This window comes from Vulpes lagopus, chromosome 1 (genome assembly GCF_018345385.1).
Source record: "Vulpes lagopus strain Blue_001 chromosome 1, ASM1834538v1, whole genome shotgun sequence".
Taxonomy (NCBI): Eukaryota; Metazoa; Chordata; class Mammalia; order Carnivora; family Canidae; genus Vulpes; species Vulpes lagopus.
This window is the reverse complement of record NC_054824.1, coordinates 68,590,291-68,611,516: the sequence shown is the minus strand read 5'-3', so window position 1 is coordinate 68,611,516 and position 21,226 is coordinate 68,590,291. Positions and strand designations below refer to the sequence as shown.

At 51.7% G+C, this 21,226-nt stretch overlaps 1 protein-coding gene across 2 annotated transcripts in view; it reads left to right on the top strand.

Moving 5' to 3' along the window:
- PPARD (peroxisome proliferator activated receptor delta) overlaps positions 1–16,679 on the top strand; it is an 87,995-nt gene extending 71,316 nt beyond the window's left edge. For both annotated transcript variants that reach the window (XM_041762852.1, XM_041762939.1), the window contains exons 3-8: positions 2,163–2,393; positions 10,647–10,801; positions 11,514–11,652; positions 12,985–13,187; positions 13,362–13,812; positions 14,568–16,679. In XM_041762852.1, coding sequence (XP_041618786.1) covers positions 2,264–2,393; positions 10,647–10,801; positions 11,514–11,652; positions 12,985–13,187; positions 13,362–13,812; positions 14,568–14,815 — 1,326 coding nt within the window. In that variant the 5' untranslated portion in view covers positions 2,163–2,263 and the 3' untranslated portion in view covers positions 14,816–16,679. The remainder of the gene's footprint in view (positions 1–2,162; positions 2,394–10,646; positions 10,802–11,513; positions 11,653–12,984; positions 13,188–13,361; positions 13,813–14,567) is intronic.
- The last annotated feature ends 4,547 nt before the right edge of the window (positions 16,680–21,226 follow it).

Here is a 21,226-nt window from a genome sequence, read left to right as displayed (position 1 = left end):
GCATTTACCAAAAAACTAGTCTCTATTCACTGTCCTGCCTTCCTTACTACCACTTTCTTCTTCAGAGCACTTTTCCATCCTAACCACTGGACTGAAACTTGTCTCCCAAGTCACTGATGACCTGCCGATCACTGACTCCAGGGGTCATGTACCAGTTTATCACCCTTCAACCTGCAGCATTTGAGACGGTTGAGCCATCTCCTGTGAAACGGCTCTTCCCATGACTCTGAGGTGTCTGTCCCATGTCTCTCTTGCCTCTGGCCAGTGCCCTGTTGTCTGCTCTGATGCCTATTCTTTTTTTTTTTTTTTTAAGATTCCATTCATTTATTAAGATGGAGAGAGAAAAAAAAAAAAAAAAGATGGAGAGAGAGAGAGAAAGAGAGAGAGGGAGGCAGAGACACAGGCAGAGGGAGAAGCAGGCTCCATGCAGGGAGCCTGACGTGGGACTCATTCCTGGGTCTCCAGGATCACACCCGGGGCTGCAGGTGGCGCTAAACCTCTGCGCCACCGGGCTGCCCTCTGATGCCTATTCTTTTGACCTTCCTTGATGTGTTGCTTTCTCCTTTGGTGAATTGAATCCCTTCCTGTGGCTGTCAAATCAACAAGGATGTTCGGATGTTCCCCACATCTACAGATTGCCCCCACATCTCCATATCCCTAACTCCCCAGCTCTTAGACACTAGAGTTGAGTTTCCAAACTGCCTTTCGTTGACACTTGGAGAGGTTGTTGTCAGTCCAAACAAGGGAAAATGAAAGCCTGCTGGAAAGGAATGAGAGGGAAGATTTACTGTCCATTGGAAGTGGCTTTGCTCTGGAGCAGTGATTCTCAAGCGTGGCTGCACATTATAATAATCACCAGGAGAATTAAAAATAAAGATCCCAGTGCCCAAGCAGCTCCCCAGACTATCAGATGAGAATCTCTGGGGACAGGCTCAGACATCCATATTTTTAAAAACTCCCCAGCCGTTCTAGCATACAGCCAACTTTGTAAGTGTATAACAGCATGGGGGAGGGAAAAATCTCAGTTGACTCCTGCCTTGTGGCTTTGATAAGTGGGTAGATGAGCATGTGAGTCACTAAGTAGGAATTACCAGAGGAAGAACGGGTTTGGGAGCAGACAGTGGGTTCTGTTTGGGTAGGTTGAGTTTGAGCTGCCTGTGGCACATCCAGAAGTCCCACAGATGCTTGAATTTCCCTAAAGCAGGTTTTCTCTGCTCTCGATCCTCCCACAGCCTGTACTGCCTAAGGATAGAGTCAGTCGTGCCTATATGCCTGGATGCAACCCACCTTCCCAGCCATCCTTCCAAATCCTCTATCCTACAGCACTCACTCCATTGGCTACCAGGACTCCTCACTGCTCCCCACTGTGCTGCCTCTGAGTCTTTTCTCATGCTGTGTCCCCAAGACAAGTCCCATGCCATCTCTAATCAAAATCTACCCCACTCAAGGTGTCTGCCTACTGTTCCCTGACAGGATGACGCCCCCCACAACATTTCATGATGTTACCACCACTGACTGTGGTGTTTGTGGGCAATATATGACTTGCCAAGGGTTGGAACTGCCTCTTCCACATGGGAGTCAGCACCCAGGAACCCCTTTTGGAAAAATTCCTAGACAGAATGCATCTCCTCTTGCCTGATGGCTATGCTGTTGAGGGTCTAGTTGCAGATCTGCTGTCAACTGTCAGCCTAGCACAGCAGAGGCTTGTATCTTTTTGTTTCCCCACACCCAGACACAGAAAGGATAGGACCTACTCCCTTCAAGAATTGCAGCCTAGGAGAGCCTGAGTGCTGGAGGGGATGGGGTGGGGGTTAGGAGGTACGATGCCTATCAGAATCTCCAGGAGGAACACAGAGTTGGAAAAAGACCCTGAAGTCATTTTGATCTGGCTCAAAGAGGAGGAAGGGGCCGAGGAGCCAGAGAAAGGTGATGCAGTGGTGTGTCACCCTATCTGGATCGTGGATACTGCTCTGAACCCCACAGACTGGCCTTAGGAACCAAGTAGACAAAGGGCAGGAGGAAAAGTGACTCGTGGTACAAGGAGCAGAGACCGTGGGATGGCATTCCTGCCATGAAGAAGTAGGAACAGGGGAGTTGATAGCCCCCTGGCATGTCCTGCTCTCTCACCCTCTCATCCTCTTCCTGTCTGCCCCTTGGTTCAGGCTGATGGGAACTGCCCTGTAGAGGTCCAGCTGCATTCAGACCCAGATGATGCCAGAGCTATGACCGGGCCTGCAGGCGTGGCACCGAGGGGAAATCAGCCATGGAGCAGCCACCGGGGGAAGCCGCTGAGGTCCGGGAAGAGGAGGAGAAAAAGGAAGTGGCAGAGGCAGAAGGAGCCCCAGAGCTCAATGGAGGACCAGAGCGCTCGCTTCCTTCCAGCAGCTATACAGGTGAGGAGGGGGCGGCGGGGGACACAGGGTAGAGGAAGCAGAGCAGGCCTAACCGAAAACCTGCCCTCTGCAGCCAGCAGCATGGGGTGCAGAGGGGCAGAATGGTTAAGAACTGGAGCCGAAAAAAAAAAAAAAAAGAACTGGAGCCGACAGTCACACCCCTCTTCTGTTGCTCATCAGTGCTGTGGGACCTTGGGCAAGTTGCACTTTTTCTTTCTGTGAAACAGACAGGGCTTGAAGGGGATGTGGACTGGGGCTTTTATGAAAATTAAATGAGTTAGTATTTGTAATACATGTCGTCATCAGTATTATTCCCACTGCTGCCGCCCAAGGGATCTGGAGCCAATCTGCATGAACAGCAAACGGGAAAGATCAACTGTACCTGTGATTGTGATGATCAGTCACAACACCCAGCTCCATTGATCTGGTGCTAATTATACACCTCATCGAGCTGTGCTGTAATTAGGCATAAATGCTAAGCGGTTAGTCTGAATGACTGTAATTAAGATTACTTTTGTGCATTCAGGCAGTTTCTAGCTTCTCTTATCTCACTGTCAGTTCCCCATTTGTTTATCCACTGTTAGTAGCAGTGTAGACATTCTTCTCTGGGACCCTGTACTATTCTCTCTCCATCTTCTTTAGCATCATGTTATGTCCATCTTAGGGGCACCCAGAATCCACTCCTTAGCCCCTTGTTTTCCCTGCTGCTGCCCCTTCCCTGTTCCCAACCCTTTCCTCACCAGCTTCTCTCTTTCCCCCTCAAGTGCCAATGTTCAGCTGATTCTTGCTCCCTTACCCACAGAAGGGACTTAGGATCACGAGAGGATGTATTTCTGGCAGGGGACACCCTGATCTTGCTGCTGGTTTCAGCTGGAGGAAATCCTGGCCACAGGTGATTAAGGGCAAGGGAGCAGACCCACCCCACAGGATGATCTCTGGAGCCCTGTGTCTGCATGGGGAGGAGGTAAATGGTATCAGAGTTAAGGTAGGGCAGGGGCTGCTGAGTAGAACAGATTCCTGCCTGGCCTATATTTAAGAAAGGCCCAAATCCTCCAGCCACACTACTTTGAACCTGCAAAACGAGTTTCTGGATATTGCAGAGCTTTTTCTTCGGGGCATGTGGTGGATAGGATAAGGGGAAGGTCATCATCCCATCCCTCTGATCCCACTCATATACCCAGGAATGACCAAAATGGGCTTGGTGTGATTTCAGGACTAAAGAGAAAGTATCTCCCAACCCCCAGCGTAACCATTCCCCATGTGTTGGTGACTGGGATGAATTCAGAGACCCAGCCTTTCTCAGAAGAGGAGTGGCTGACCAAAGGTGATTGGTCACTCAGAGCTAATAACACATACTGTTCTAAAATTGAGATGGAGGGGATCCCTGGGTGGCTCAGTGGTTTAGCGCCTGCCTTTGGCCCAGGGCGTGATCCTGGAGTCCCGGGATCGAGTCTCACGTCGGGCTCTCGCTATGGAGCCTGCTTCTCCCTCCTCCTGTGTCTCTGCCTCTCTCTCTCTATGTCTATCATAAATAATAAATAAATATTTAAAAAAATAAATAAAATTGAGATGAAAAAAAATAATAATAAAATAAAATAAAATTGAGATGGGCGGGGGTGGTTAGGCAGCAGAAGGAAAACACCAGGGATTAAGAATGAGCAAGGTCTGTCACTGAGGAAGAGTGAAAAGGGAAGAGAAGGTGATGGAATCTGTGGCCTCACCACCTGGCCTGGCCCACCCTATCCCCACATCTGGGTCAGCCACACAGAAATTACCTGGAGAGTAATGACCTGTTCTGGAGTTTTCTACATATCCCTGTGGGGACCACACCCTACATGATACTCCTGTTCACATGCAGACTAGGGTGCAGTGCTGTGTATACAGGCGGGGTGAGGTGGACATGATGATGGCATCTTGGAGAGCTTTATCAGTGAGATTTAGGGCACACAGGGAGATGTCTGGGAAGAAATTTGCCCAACTACCCTTGCAGTGGTATGTGTGATGTGATATTTAATGGATTCCATTTACCAATAAATTGATGAAGTAGAGGTAGAAAGACTTCCTTTCAATTGTTGAACAATTGAGACTAGGGAACGCCTGCGTGGCTCAGTGGTTTAGCACCTGCCTTCCACCCAGGGTATGATCCTGTAGTCCTGGGACCGGGTCCCACATCGGCCTCCTTGCGTGGAGCCTGCTTCTTCCTCTGCCTGTACCTCTGCCTCTCTCTGTGTGTCTCTTTTTTTTAAGATTTTAATAAAAATATTTAAGATTTTAAGAAAAATCTTTTTAAAAAAGAATCGAGAATAACCATTATGTGTTAAAGCCAAAGTATATAAAAAGTTCCCACAAACTCTGCAAGATAAGCAACAGAAAAATAGAAACAGTGAGTTTGTGGTAGGACAAATACAAATGGCTGGAAAACAAAATGTTTTCCAGTCTACTCACTAATCAAAGAAGCCATCTTCAAGATGAGATGTCATTTAGCCTGTCAGATTAGCAAAGAGAACTGTTTTGGCCAGAGGGGGAGGACATGGCCCTCCAGCCACGAAAGGTGGAAGGGCAGCTGGGCTATGCAGGCTGTCACTTCTTTCATTCCTTTGACCCTGCAGCTCCCCTCCTAGGAATGTATCCCATGTAAATACTCGCTCAGAGCGCACAGAGACTTCCACACTTATTTACTGCAGCACTGCTCAGAGAAGCAAAGAATTGGCAAGCACCCATCTGTGGGGAATTGGTTATGTAAACTGTGGTAGAGCCACACTGTGGAATGCTGTGTAGTCATTAGTAAGGATAGGGTAGGTCTGAACACACTGATGGGAAAAAGAGCTCCTGCCAAGTCGGGGGTCCCATTGCTTAAAAATCTTTCAGTATCATGGAAGGCACTGAAGAGTATACACACAAAGGACTGTGCCATTAACTCAGAGGAGTAGGATCATGGCAGAGAGGATGGATGCCTTATAAGATGGTGCATGCCATTATGTATTATCCTCAATCTATGGTACTCTCATCATTTAAGAAGCAAACGCGTTGCTTTAGAAAGTTAATGTAATTTTGTTTCCCAAAAAAGGCCAGCAGGTGAGGAGCCCTGGAGACAGAGCTCATCCTGTATTGGGGATCACATCAACCAGGGCAGAAATCTCAAGTCTGTGACTCTGAGCTGTGGCTTTTGCTGGTGCCTTTATTTCTCTAATTTCAGTCTCTACCTTTAGTCTGCCCACCTCAAAGGCTGGCTGGGTGAGGTTCTCTCCCCTACCCCATGAGCCTCTGGAGTCCCCTCAGGAATTCAGGAGGATGGGACCCAGTCTCAAACCCTGAAACCGCAGGAAGATCACACGGTTTGTTTCCCTCTGACCTTCTAAGGTTCTGCATCTCCGTACCGAGCTCAAGACCTGACAAAAGAGGCAGGGAGGACAGGCCTCACTATTAGCACACAGCAGCGAGGCAACTCACATGTCCGGGGTCGCCCAGCTGGGGAGGGATCGGGGCAGCTGTCCTCTCCTGCTTTGGTGATGGGCATCCCATCCACACCCAAGGAAGAGGTCAGGGATCTTAATGTGGGATCTGGGGCTAAGGAGGATAAAGTGCCATTCCTCCTGGCCTTGGTACCTCCTCTCCTAGCAAGCACTCAGTGGGTGTCCAGGCAGGGGCTGGCTGTTCAGTTGAGGACAAGACTGCATGCCAGCCCTGAGAAGCCCACTGTGCAAGTGAATAGGACGACAGAAGTAAGGAGGCTGCTCATAACCCAGATCCAGAGTCCCACAGAATTGGCCCTGACTTCAGAAGCTATTTGCTGGCTCTGCCAGCAAAGTAAATAATGTTGACCCCTCCTGGCCACCCTCCCAGCCAGGACAACAGTATACTGCCAGCAATGGAGCCTAGATATACAAGAGAACTCTCATCTATACATAAATTATGTAAATGAGGTCAGTAGTGTCTGTTTGCTGAACTTGTAATCCAAGATGGTGCAACAGATGGTTTGCTCTCTGGGTGTTGGGGTTAGTGTTTACTCTGAGTCTAAACATTTTAGTAATGGCATGGTGTCATCCTCAGCAGTGACATGTCTCATCATTCATCATATTCATAAATTATTGATTAGTGGTAATGAATATATACATACATATGGAAAGTTATAGAGTACAGTAAGAGCTCAGCCCCAGGGGTTGGGTGGTTCTAGGTTAGAATTCTTACTCTGCCACTGTATTAGTCAGGGTTCTCTAGAGAAACAGAACCAATAGGATGTGTGCATACATAGAGTGTGTGTGTCTTTAAGGACTGACTCACACAACTGTGAGGGCTGGCAAGTTGAAATTCCTCAGGACAGGCCACCAGACTGGAGACCCAGGGAAGCTGATGCTGTAGCTCGAGTCTGAAGGCAGTCTGGAGGCAGAATTCCTCCTTCCTTCAACTGACTAGCTGAGGCCTACTCATGTTATGGAGAGTAACGATTTCAGTGTTAATCACATCTAAAAAATTATCTTCACGGCAACATCTAGACTGATATTTGACCAAAAACTGGTCAGCATGGATACGATGGCCTGGCCAAGATGACACATAAAATTAACAATCTGGTTAATGCCACTGTCAGCATGTTACTTAACCTCACCTATAAAAGGGTCAGAAGACTTGCTAAAAGGGTTATTTTAAGGTTCACATGAGATTAATGGTATACAGTATCCAGCAGAGCCCCTGCCACACAGTAGGCATGCACAAAAAAGATATTATTTGTATAGACACACAATCTTTACAGGGAAATCAGGTTTAGGTTCAAGTCTCAGTCCCACCAAGTATGAGACAGATGACCTTGGGCAGGTTCCTTAACCTCACCAAGCTTCAGGTTCCTCATCCTTTTTTATTTTATTTTATTTTTTTAAGATTTTATTTATTCATTCATGAGAGGCACACACACAGAGAGAGAGAGAGAGAGAGAAGGAGAGGCAGAGACACAGGCAGAGGGAGAAGCAGGCTCCATGCTGGGAACCCGACCTGGGACTCGATCCCGGGTCTCCAGGAACATGCCCTGGTTCAGGTTCCTCATCTTAAATGGTGCCAGTTACTATCCTCCAAGGTGATATAGAATGATACTGACAAGCTCTGGGGGCGGGGGGCTGATAAATGCTGGTTCTTTCCCCTTCCTGAGGGAGAGCTAGAGGTGGGCCCTTAGGAGATGCCTGGGGAGTCAGGCAGGGCGTGGCTGGAGTAGAAGTTCAGAGGCAGAGCTCAGTGCCAGATGATGGCCATCAGGTGAGCAAGTATATTTCCTGAAAGCAGAGGAGGAACTGGGGGGAGGACGGCACTGGGCTGGCTCAGAAGAGCAGCTGTGCAGGCAGCTGGCCCTCAAACTGGCATGGCCTGTGTCTCCAGCCAGCATACTTGAGGGGCACCAAGGCAGAGACTCTTAATAAGGGGGAGGGCCTCTCAAAACCCTCTTCTCCCACCAGGAGGTCATGGACAAGGTGGTAGGACCTTCAGAATCTGGTCCCCAGAATGGGGGAGCATTCTGCTATCATTGCTTTTGGGTAGGATGGTGGTTCAAAGGTAAATCCTTGAGCCATTTGGTCAGCCAGGAAGAAACAGAACCTTTATCTTTAGAAAACTGACTCCCAGACCACTACCACCTCAGTATCCCCGCTGCACATGCACTCCACCACGAAGCCTACCCCTGGAGGATGCATACACTTCTGCCCACCCTAGCACCTCATCCCCTCTGCCTCTCTGCCGTGTGTCTCAGTTACTTTTGTTCTCTTATTCCAAATGGCCAGGGGGAGGGGTGCCCTTGTCCTATTAGCCTGCCACTACCAAGCATTGCCAACTGCTTTCGGGTTCTGCAGCTTGTATCTGTTTACCACCCAGGGGCAGGACAATGTGATCCAGCACCCTGACACTGCCCTGAGTCTGTTTCTCCACAGTCCCATTTGCAGCACTTCCCTCTGAGATACTTGTCCTGGGTCTGTCCCCAGGATTCTGAGCTCAGACTGCTTTGGGGGCTGGTGAGGCTTGAACATCTCAGCTTCTCCCAGGGTTCCCAGTGATCCTGAGGCCCCTGAGCCAGGGGCCAGTGGCAGGTCAGGGGAAGTGAAAGGAGGCTTGGTCTGGTTCTAGGGGTTCTCTGGGCCTCATAAGCAGAGACACCGCCACCCCCCTTAGATTTATGTGAAGCTGTAGGGGAAGGGATACAACCAGCCAGAAAGAGGACAAATCACAGTCCCTGCCTGCGTGGGGTACACAGCTTGGAGTATGCAGAATTATGGCTTTCTGATAAGCACAGCCCTAATTCACACTGATATTCACATGCACTTCCAAATTCTAGGACTTCTGTCTATAGTAACTGTGTTACTTTTCACCATGACTTTCATTTTAGAGAAGGAAACTGGGGCCCAGAGGGCAAAACTGGGTGTTGAGCCCAAAACAGCAGTTTGAACTCAGTCACATTCTTAACCTTCATGCCTGCTCTTTCTGAGCATCTGGAAGTCGACCTGGAAGTCTTCCAAAGCTCTCACCTTGGAGCCCAGAGAGAGCAGCAGTCGCCTTCCCTGACAGCCTCATTCTTGAGTGGTGGCTCCTTCGAAGTCCTGCACCATCTGCCTGCCCCTCGGCCGGTGTTGCCACTCGCCGTGTTGTGTCTCAATTTTCTTACCTCATTCTTACCTCAGCTAGTCGAGGGCAGGGCCTGGATCCTGCCCTGCATGCAGCAGGTGCTCATCAGATGCCTGTTGAATGAAAAGAGAGGGTGGTATTGCCTCCTGTGGTGCAAATGACCAGACACCTGCCCAGCATCCAGGGCCAGGAGGGAGAAGAAGGCGGGCACTGCCGAGAGGTTGATTTACTGCAGCTGAGACTCGGTGGTGGAGGTGGGCTTTGAGATCCAAAGGCAATGAGATTAGAGATGTCCCATGTCTAGCAGAGGAGGCAGACATGTAAACCACAAAAACAAAACTGCTTGAAAGAAGTGACACAAAGTGAACATGCACACAGACCACACAGATTGGAGGAGGAAGTACCGGAAACCCTCCTGCTCAGCATCTGCACGGGTGTCTACCAGGGGTTTTATGTGTGATCTCATTTTCTCCCAGCAGCTCATAACATGAGCTCTGTGGCCCCCCATCACTGTGCTCCCAGGATCTGCCTGGCCCCTACAGCCAGGTGGTGCCAAGTGCAGGACGCCCAGGGAGCCTGAGAACCCCTTATGTCACAGTCACTGCTCCGAGCCTGCTCCCTGTGCAGAAGCGGCACCCTGGGGGCAGAGTTCCTGCCCAAGGGCCCTCACACCCTGGTGGAGGACACCCAACACTGGGTCAGCACATACAGACTGTCATGTTGTGGCTGAAGCTTTGGAGGAAACCATAGTGGCTCTGCCCTCCCACAGGAGCACTGTGCCCTCCTAGGCAGCCCACTCTCCCTCATTTGTGGAATGGCTGAAGGTTGGGAGCTAAGGCCCTGGAACAGGACAGGCCAATTTTAGGAATCAGGGACTTGTGGCTCCCCTGCCCTTGCCAGCCCAGGGTGGGGGGCAGGCTGCCTGATCCTCTCCGCTGTGGTCTGGTCTGGTGTTCATGCTCCCCTCTCTGTGGCTGAGATAGGGCTTGGCTGAAGGCTTTCCTCCTGTCACTCCGAGTACCACAGGGGGAGCTGAGGAAGGTGTGAGAAGGGTGGGGTACACTCTGGGGAGGGTGGGTTACGCCTTAGGAGGGAACTCGAGATAATTTGTAGAGTGACCTTTATCTGGATTATAGAAAGGGAGGAACAGCAGCCTGGGAAATGTTAAGTCCGGGCGCGGCTCCATGGCATGGGTCTGCCTAAGGTACCGTCCTACTCTGAGCCACTGATTCTCTGGTCTGGGAACTTAACCCCTGCCCCTGAGGAGGTTGCTCGAGCATCAGGACAGAGCAGAGAAGGGCAGATGGGCAGGCCAGCGTCGCTGAGGCAGGACACACACACACCCATACCCCTCTCCTCCCTGATGGTGAGTACAGCCCAGGCAGGCTCTGACTTCCCCCAATACTGATAAGCTGCCATTTCCCAAACACCTGCTATATGTCAGGTCTAGGGAAAAGCCCTGGGTTCTAGATGAAGGAACTGATCCTCAGAAAGGTTGACTCCTTGAGGCACATAGCTCTTAATGAGCTGAGTGAGAGCTGTGTGATTCAGAAACAAGGGCTCTTCCCACCATCTGCTCTGCCCCCGTGGGCCCCAGTCACTTCCTTGGGCCCCCATCATGGCAGAAGGTGAAGCCACCCCCATGTTGTGTGTTCGCAGACCTCTCCCGGAGCTCCTCGCCACCGTCACTGCTGGACCAGTTACAGATGGGCGGTGATGGGGCATCGTGTGGCAGCCTCAACATGGAGTGCCGTGTGTGCGGGGACAAGGCATCGGGCTTCCACTACGGTGTCCATGCGTGTGAGGGGTGCAAGGTGAGGCCGTGGCGAGTGGTGGCTGGCAGTCAGGGCTGTATTTACATGGTGAGATGACCTGCCAGAGAGGCCAGGCCCTGACAGTACCTACTGTACTTCCCACCTGGGAGGCAGCCAGGTCCTGGGGACCATTCCAGGCCTCAGCCCTGGTCCCTCTGGTCCCTCCCTGCGGGGCACCACCCCAGTCACTCTCCTGGGCTGTCTGGCTGCCAGCGCCCCCTGGGGATGTAGCTCTAGAACACCGGCAGCACCCAGTGAGGGTCTTGGGCTGAACCATCACCCTGAACTCAGTGTTTCCTGCACCTGAAAGAGTCTCTGAGGAAAAAAAGGAAACTTAACATTCCTATTTCCAGGGCTGCTTTGGGGCTCATCCTCCCAACTGCACACCCATCAAAATTTTATATATTATTTTACTAAACCACTGTCTAGAAAATGCCAAGAACCAGATACATTTATGAAGAAATCAGGTTAGCCATGATACAATTTTATGTTACCAAACTAACAAGCATTTAAAGGATGTATGTAACTCTCAAAGGTTTTAGAATTGTTTACTCTCCTCCTCTCCAAAGGAAATTTCCCTGCATTACTTCCAAATTTCAGGAATTTCTACATCTTCACATAGAACTGGGGCCCCTGACTTAACATAACCCATTGGGCAGAACAGGATTCTCCACATTTTGTGGCTTCTTCTCACCTCTTCACTGTCCCTCAGGGCTTCTTCCGTCGGACGATCCGCATGAAGCTGGAATATGAGAAGTGCGAGCGGATCTGCAAGATCCAGAAGAAGAACCGCAACAAGTGCCAGTACTGCCGCTTCCAGAAATGCGTGGCACTGGGCATGTCGCATAATGGTGAGAGCCACCCCGAGCCAGACACAGGAGATGCTGGCTCCACACAGCCTGAGACCAGAATCAGGGGAGCCCAGGAAGGGAGAGCCCTCAGAGCAGTGCCTGGCACACAGGCGCAGAGCAAAGGTCAACTCTTGAGCCTTGGAGCCAGCATCAGCCGTCCTTCCCCAGATCTGCCTTCCCCAGACTGCTCAGCACCCGCTGTGGGTCTGGGGCCTGGGGCAGTCACCTCCTCCCAGTACCTGAGGCTTACCCTCGCTGGCCCAGACGGGAACTGGGAATTGACCCCAGCTCCAGTAGCATTGGAAACACCACTCCCAGAACCTCAAGCCTGTCTCAGCTGACCTGACACGGTGTCAGGAGCCACTGCCAAAGCCTGGGATCACCTTGGCCCTTCTTAGTTATTGAAGGCAGGCAGGAGCCAGTAAGTGACCGCACATGTCAGCTGCCGGGAGCCAGACAGGAGTTTCCTGGAGGCCAGCCACTCCCAGGAGACACAGCCTGCCCTGAACTCGGGCCTCCTACAGAGTCTTCAGACCCCATACAGTAGGATTTTGAGAAACCCCACCTGCCCCCTCTTTGCCTGTCTGGGTCAGACACCTGCCCCCGCCACCGTCCCCACCGAGGGCTGCGGAGAGCCTCTTATTTAAATATCTGCACCCTGTCTTGCATTTTAGATGGTGGCAGGACCCGAGCCCTCCATCGGAAGATTTTCCTAAGTGGTGGGGGCTGGCGGGTCTGGGGTTTGGTCCCTCCCTTCAGTGTGTATCTGCCCAGGCTCCATTCCTTGGGTAGGCTGAGGGGATTTCCTAGGAGATCTCAGGGCCAGCTCATTTCTCACTTTTTCTCTTAAGAGAAACCAGACTTGGATCCTGCTCCATTTCTAATGACTAATTTTTTAGTGCTTACCCTGTGAATATTCTTATTTAATTATTTAGACAGTCCAGTGAGATTTAAGTATTAGCCCATTTTTCTTACCAATAAAGGTGAAATAGCCTGCCTTAAGTCACACGGCCAGTAAGCTGCCAAGCCAGAGCTCAAGCACCAGCCTTTGACACCACAGGCTGTCTTCCAGCCACAGTGGCTCAGTCAGCTCCCTGAGTTAGGGTTCCTTGTGTGCCAGGCACTGTGAACAAGACAGAAGCCCTGTCCCCCTGGAGCTTACATTCTAGCGGGGTTCCCCAACATTCCAGCGTGCTGGCTGTAGAGCTTCTGAGGGTCCTGGGCTTAAAAAGTGTGTCTCCATTTCTGGCCCACGTACCTGTAGTGAGACAAGGAGGTCAGGGGTGCCAGCTTCTGCCCAGGCTCCTCGATGACCCATCCCCCTCAATACAGCCATCCGCTTTGGCCGGATGCCAGAGGCCGAGAAGAGGAAGCTGGTGGCAGGGCTGACAGCAAACGAGGGGACTCAGCACAACCCACAGGTGGCTGACCTGAAGGCCTTCTCCAAGCATATCTACAACGCCTACCTGAAAAACTTCAACATGACCAAAAAGAAGGCCCGTGGCATCCTTACGGGCAAGGCCAGCCACACGGCGGTGAGTGTCACTGCTTGCCCCAGCAGTCCCAGGCTCCAGGCTCTGTGCTGCCTGCCTAACTTCTGGGGGAACCGGGCCGTCTCCCTCCCCTTGCGCCGTGGCCCAGGCAGGGGTTTGGGGAGTGTATGGGTGGGGGTCCCCAAGGCCCAGCCTCTAACAGGGCCTGGTTTGCAGCCCTTTGTCATCCACGACATCGAGACGTTGTGGCAAGCAGAGAAGGGCCTGGTGTGGAAGCAGCTGGTGAACGGCCTGCCACCCTACAAGGAGATCAGCGTGCACGTCTTCTACCGCTGCCAGTGCACCACAGTCGAGACTGTGCGTGAGCTTACGGAGTTTGCCAAGAGCATCCCCAGCTTCAGCAACCTCTTCCTCAACGACCAGGTGACCCTTCTCAAGTATGGTGTACACGAGGCCATATTCGCCATGCTGGCCTCCATCGTCAACAAGGACGGCTTACTGGTGGCCAACGGCACCGGTTTTGTCACCCGTGAGTTCTTGCGAAGCCTCCGAAAACCCTTCAGTGACATCATCGAGCCCAAGTTTGAGTTTGCTGTCAAGTTCAATGCCCTGGAACTTGATGACAGTGACTTGGCTCTCTTCATCGCAGCCATCATTCTTTGTGGAGGTAAGTGAGGGGGGGGCAGGCGGGCCTGCCCCCCACACCCAGCCCTTCTGGGGCTTGGGCCCTCACTGTGGGGCACCAGGCTGGAGCCCGAACAGCATGGGGAGGTGCCCATGTGAGGATGGCAGTGCAACATCCGAGGCACCAACCACATGGAGGACCAGCTCCCTCTTATAGATGGAGAGGAGACAGAAAAAAGACTGAAAAGAAATATGCCAGCATGTTAATGGGGATGATTTCTGATGGCGGAGAAGTTCTCCATATTTTACCTGCATTTTTCAGATTCTGGTACAATAAATAGAATAATCATCATGCTGACAGTGCCATAGAGCTTACTTCACGCCAGGCACTGTTCTGGTTCCTTTTCCTAGATTATAACTCATTTGATCCCACTCAACACAGTGGATGCATCACCCCATTTTACAGATGCACAAACTGAGGTCAGAGAGGCTGAGTGGCCTGCCCACAGCCTTGTCACTGGTCTGTCGTAGGAATGGGAATTGGATCTAGGCAGTGAGTCTCTTAACCATGAGGTCATACTGCCTTTCTCAGTAGGAAAAACAAAACGAAGGAGACAGGCCAGGACCAGGGGTGGAGGGACTAGAATACTCAGTGGAACAGTCACTGATGGGACAGGGCTTGGTCTGTCACATCAGTAGGGCTGCTGCCCCCTGGGCCAGGTCACCCACACGGGGTAGAGGTAGAGATAGGGGAGCTCCCCTGCTCCCTCCCACAACCTCTACCCTATGTCCCCACAGACCGACCAGGCCTCATAAACGTGCCCCAGGTGGAGGCCATCCAGGACACCATCCTGCGTGCCCTCGAGTTCCACCTGCAGGCCAACCACCCCTACGCCCAGTACCTCTTCCCCAAGCTGCTGCAGAAGATGGCCGACCTGCGGCAGCTGGTCACCGAGCATGCGCAGATGATGCAGCGCATCAAGAAGACCGAGACGGAGACCTCGCTGCACCCCCTGCTCCAGGAGATCTACAAGGACATGTACTAAGGGTGTGCGCCCGGGGCCTCCAGGGGTGAACGGACAGAGCCAGGACTTTCTGTGGAATAGCCCCCGAGCCATGGGATCAGTCCCGTGCGCGGCCACTTGTTCCCTGCCTTCCCCTACCCCGACCTTTTCCATCCGCCTCTTTCTCAGACCCTCTTTCTTTTCTCATTTCTTTGCGGGCGCTCTCTCTCCCTTTCTATGGGTTTCCGCCTTCCTTCCTCCCTCGCCTTCTCTCACCTTCCCTCTGTGTCTCCCCATCCCTTTGTGTGCCCCTCTTTCTCTCTGTGAGACAGTTTGTGTTACTCCACCAGCAGCATGAAACGGGTCCTCTGCTTTCGTCCGCCTCATCCCCTGTCCCCCAGGAGCAGGGGGGGAATGGGCCTTCCCTCTGTATGAACATTTTACCTGCAAGGGTAGGAGCCTTGCTTCTGTCTTCACAGCAAAGGACTTGGGCCAGCCAAAGAAACACTAAGCTCTCTGGGCCCAGCTTCCTGGGGCTGACTGCAGTCACAGCCCCCCAAGTCACCAGGGCCCTGCCTTGAGGGCTGGAACACCTCCCCCAGACTGTTGCCACCCTCCCCTCTGCAGCCAACCCCTCTCCAGCAGCACGCCCCAGCCCCACCAATACCAACACCCTCTCTGTTCTTTTATCAGTCTTCCAGGCCAGTGTCATTAATGGTCCCCTGCGCTGGCCGCTGGGGGACACCTCCAGCCTGGAAGGAGGTGGGCTTCCCTCCTGGGGCCCCCCCACCGAAGAGGAGCAAGCCTCAAGAGAGGCAGAGGTTGGCAGGAAAGGCAGCAAGCAGCATACTTAATTCTGACCCCAGGTGTTGGGGTCGTTGGCAGCCCCTCTCCCACCACCCTGCAGCAGCCACCAACCACAGCTCCTATTTCTTCACCCAGTGCCAGGGCTTGGCCTCAGCTCCAAAGAGGAGCCCAGCCAAAAGCTCATGCACACACACACACCCCACACACACCCCACCCAACACTCCCTGGAGCTGCCACTCCAGCACACGCAAGCACTGAATCACTTTACCTGTTCCTCTCCCCTCACCCTCACCCTCCCTTCCCTGAGGCAGATGGGCCAGCCGGGCCTACAGGTGAGCGAGCGGGCAGGGGTACCCTGTTGAACCAGCCCAGAACCTGCTCAGGGAGGGCATGCCAGGAATAAACTGATCCCACCCGGTGTGACATCCCTTTGTCCCCGCAGTTCTGTGCTCCCCTCCCCTGTATTCAGCCCGGCCGACCACCTGGAACTCACCCCACATAGCCTCTGGTGACCGAGGACCTTGCCAGGTCCAGGACTGCTCCTCTGGCCCTTGCCTCTACCCTTCCCCTCCTCCCAGGTGAAGGACCCGGCCTCAGAGGAGGGACCAAAGCCCAACTTGGATGCTGTGTCTGAGCAGGAAGGCAGAGAGCCCCCCCCACAGCCTGCTTCTCCAGGAAGGAAACTGGCCTGGAGGGATGAGGGACTGGGGAGGGTCTCCGAGAAAGGTGGGGAAGACCTGAGGTTAGAGCCCAGGCTTCCTGGGTCCTGTCCATCTCCCCCCACCTTCCGTGCCCTGGGATCATTCTCTATGGACGAGACTCTTCCCTCACCTGCCCCCACCCTCAGCTGACCAAGGATTGGGGTTGGGGTGCTCCCTCTGAGCCAGCGCTGTGAAGGGAAAGATGCTGTGCCTGACCCCCCCACACCCCCTCCCGCACCCAGGCCTGGTGCTGAGGATCTAGCTCTTTTCAGTGTCTGAACACAATCTCCAAAACTGAAATGTATATTTTTGCTAGGAGCCCCAGCTTCCTGTGTTTTTAATATAAATAGTGTACACAGACTGACAGAACTTTAAATAAATGGGAATTAAATATTTAAGACTTGATTGAGGCTGCCTCGGTTTCCTGCATGTTCTTCCTGGGGGCTGATGGGACTTGTCCCCCTGCCCCTATCCAGTGCACGAAGGGGGAAACGGGGCCGCGCGAGGGAGACTTTGGGGCACAGGCCAGGAGGGTTGATCGGGCTCCCCCGCCACCTGGCTGCTCAGCACTTCTCAGTCAGCGAGGGTGGAGGACCGAGAAGACGATGCCCTACCCCGCGCGGAGCATCTGTGGCACGAGGGGGAGAACAGGTACGCGTGCCCTTGGTGCCGTGGCACAAACCAGGCCGGGGTGAGGAGGGCCCTGGAGGAAGCAGTTCCTGCACGTGAGACCCAGCCTTTCCTTGGCCAACACCCCGGTTTTCTCCTCTGCTTCCAGGGGGGCCATGCTCGTAGAGGCTCCCCGAGAGCCCAGCCCTCGGCAGCTGGTGAGGCAACCTCAAGATGGGTTTCAGTGCTCGTCCAGCCAGGAAAACAGACACCCCAACACATTTCAAAATGGGGGATTTACTATGGGAAATAGTGACAAAAGGATTGAAAGGCCTGAAAGATCAAAAAGGGGGAAACTGAGGTCATCCAGACATTAGTAACTGGGCAGACATCGTCACTCCCAGGGCCGTGTGTGGGCAATGGAATCATCTAGCAGCCATAGGATACCCACGGACACTGCAGAAACCAGGAGCCCAAAGCCACTGTCTGACGTGACCGTAGAACCGGAGTCCTTGCACACGACACCTAGGGCTGCTGGGTGGCCTGGGCCACCACCGCCGCTCTGCCCTGGGGACCTCATCCCTGAGCAGGTAGCCTGGAGCTCCAGCTGGGCCGCTCCTGCTGGGAGCGCCATCAGAGTCCGGGCTGGAGAGGCAGGCTCTCCTCCCTCCTGTCTTCCAGTTGGCTGTCTGGACCTCCCGTTGAAAAAAAGCACCTCAAGGGAGGCTAGGGAATGTAGTTTGCAGACTTCCAGCCCCCAAGGTACAGAGGAGTGCGAGGGGGAGTGGGAATGGAGCCCAGATTAGAGCCTAGAGCCAGTGATTAACTAGCCCGAGTACAGCCGCCAGCTGGAGGGGGCGGCCCCAGGAGGCTCAAGCTTAAGGCCATGGTCAAGTCTGACTCTAGCCTCCCTGTTGTCTCTTGCTGGCCAGAACGATGTGAACTCCATCAAGTCCCATAGGGTTCATCTCAGCCAGGAGAGTGACAGTCCCAGGTGAATAAGAGGATGGAGGAGGAGGAAGAGGAATGCTTGGAACAGGGGCGTTTCTGAAACTAATAGCCTTGCTTATGATGGAAACTTGTGGTTTGCTTGGTGTATTTGGCTCACCAAGTATCCTTCGCTCACATCAAGTCGAAGACTGGCTCAGCTGTTAATGGCTAGTCCTCTTCCCAGCACTAAAGAGTTAAGAATACGGGATGCCAAATAACTAGCTGGCGCTTAGTTCAGGGAGGAGAAAGTAAGTCTGTTTTTGTTGTTACCTGGCTTCTGGTGCTGCAAACAGCATCACTTCGCTCCGGTACCTTATTATTAGTATCACTAAGTGATATTCTTTATTGAGCATCTATTCTGTTGCCAGGTATCCTGCATGCATCATCTCTTAATTCTCACCACTACCCTAAAGGTAAATATTATCACCTGCCATTTCACCAGTGAGGATGCACAATGAGAGACATTAGCAAGTGTGCCTGGTCAGCTTGGAAAAGGCATATTCATTCAGGGCCCTAGGACCTCTGCTGTTTTACCCATGAGGAAAACTTGGGGAGCAAGTCGATCTCTTTTCAATGTTGCTCAGGACAAATGAATCAAATATTTAAAAGAGAAGAAAGCAACCTTAAGAGAATGAGAAGCTACTATCTTTGTAATAGTTCTTTAAAACCAATGCAATAAGGGGCACCTGGGTGGCTTAGTCGGTTAAGTGACTGCCTTCAGCTCAGGTCAGGGATTGAGCCCTGCATCGGGCTCCTTGATCAGCGGTGAGCCTCCTTGTACCTCTCCCTCTACCTGACTCTCTCCCTGCTTGTTTGGGCACTCTCTCTTTCTCTCTCTCTGTCAAATTAATTTTTAAAATCTTTTAAAAATAAAATTAAAACTTCTGCAATAAGTTTATTTTTAAAAGATGGGACATGGGATCCTGGGGTGGCTCATTGGTTTAGCGTCTGCCAGGCAGCCTGAGTGGCTCAGCAGTTAAGTGCCTGCCTTTGGCCCTAGGGCGTGATCCTGGAGTCCCACGTCGGCTCCCTGCATGGAGCCTGCTTCTCCCTCTGCCTGTGTCTCTGCCTCTCTCTGTCTCTCGTGAATGAATAAATAAAATCTTTAAAAAAAAAAAAAAAAAAAGGTTTAGCCTCTGCCTTCAGCTCAAGTCATGATCCTGGAGCCCTGGGATCTTCTGGCACTGCATCCAGCTCCCTGCTCAGTGGGGGAGCCTGCTTCTCCCTCTCCCTCACCCTCTCCCTCGCCCCCTCCCTCTGTCTGTGTGCTCTCTCTCCTGCTCGCTCTCTCTCAAATAAATCTTAAAAAAAAATAAGATGACTAATATTTTCAGCATAGGTGGCCACAGATCTGGCATTGTCACATGAGCAGAGAGGCCGATGGGGAATGTGAACAGGTTGAGTGTGGGGTTTGTAGGCTGTTTAAGGAGCAGGTCCTCACTGACACGAGGTTTGGGTAAATAGAAGGAGGAGGAAGAGAAAGGGCTGGTCATTTAGAGGGATTCCCAGACTTCCAGCTTGGTGGGTCGGTGGGATCCTGCATTCACAATGGCATTGCAGGAAGAGGGCAAGACTCAAAGATGTTGAGCAGGCAGTGATAATGCAGAGAAAAGGCTATTAACAGACCTGTATCCTTTTCTTTCTCCCTCTCATCCATCTTTCTCTGCAAGAAGGAAGCTGGTCCTATGTAAGCTGATCACAGGTTGCCCACAAACCTCTCCTGTACCTGACCTTTCACAGAGTGAAAAGCTGAAATTTCGGTTGTAGGGAACTTCCTAATTTCATTAGCTAGAAATTAGCAAATCCTAAACTCTCTCTTCAGAACTGGACATTATTCTAACTTGGTTATAGAGACACATTTTGGGATTATCTCCTTTGCTGGTATTATTAAAACTTAGTTCACAGGCACCTGGGTGGCTCAGTGGTTGAGCATCTGCCTTTGGTTCATTCAGGTCCTAGGATTCCTGGGATGGGGTCCCGCATCAGGCTCCCCTCAGGGAGCCTGCTTCTCCCTTTACCTATGTCTCTGCCTCTCTCTGTCTCTCATGAATAAAATCTTTAAAACTAAAGCAAAAAAAAACCAAAAAACAAAAAACAACTCAGTTCAAAGAAGGAAACAGATTCCCAGGGTCACTCTGCTGGCCCAAATAGACGTTGTGGGACTTAGAGAAAGGCATCCCTTAAGACACTTCACTGCCATCTTCTGGAAAATAGTTGTAATAAATGTAGTAAAATCTATGCAGTGATCCCAGTGGTGGCTGAGTAGGAGTAGTGCCTCTTGTGTTATGTACAACCTATCCAACCTTACATGCCAGCCTTGAGTTTTCCTTGTTCCTAGAGCAACGGGGCTTGAAGGCAATGGTCTTCTCTCCTTCTGCCCTCTCATAGCCAGATCCGATGCTGATTCTTCAAGCAAGGGAATGGCTGCTGCCCCTTCAGGTCTGATTGTATTTATCTGCACCAGCTACCAGATAAAGCCCTCACCTCTGATCCTCGCTGGACTGAGAGTACGCAGCTGACCTCTGGGAGAGAGGTGGTAACAGCAGGCATATGGGACAGGGAGGCTGCTGGTCATGTTTATCATAAATGTCTGTGATAAATGTAAAACTCATACATGATGTCCATAATGATAATGGTGCCTGCTAAGATGAGGCATCTTTGTGCTATGTACAACCTGCCCGACCTTATGTGTCAGCCTTGACTCTCTTGTTCCTGGGGTAATGGGGATGAAGCTGATGGATTTTCATTGATTTCTTTCTCTACTCCTAGGGCCCAACAGTGTTCCCAGGAGGCACAGAACAGCAGGAAGACGAAGTGTTCTTCATGGACTGTGCCCTGGCCATGGCCTTCTGGAGTTCAGAACTCTTACTGGGTCCCAGTAATTCTTTTTTTTTTTTTTTTTTGTAAGATTCTATTTATTTATTCATGAGAGACACAGAGAGAGAGACAGAGACATAGGCAGAGGGAGAAGCAGGCACCACGCAGGGAGCCCGATGTGGGACTCGACCCCAGGTCTCCAGGATCAGACCCTAGCTACCTTAAAATTATTTTGGGGGGAAAAAATGGCTGCAATGGAAATCAGATCCAGCTCAAAACATTCCTATGACTTATCATACTGTTCAGGGGCGCCTGGCTGGCTCAGTTGGTAGAACATGCAACTCTTGATCTCAGGGTCATGAGTTCAAGCCCCACATTGGATGTAGAGATTACTTAAAAATGAACAAGATATTCCTTTGGCTTACATACTATTTAGAGTGAAAACCAAAGTATTGCATCAAGGTTTCACAAGAGATGGCCCAGTTACCTCTCTGACCTCTTCTCTGATTACTCCCCAGGAAGTACATTC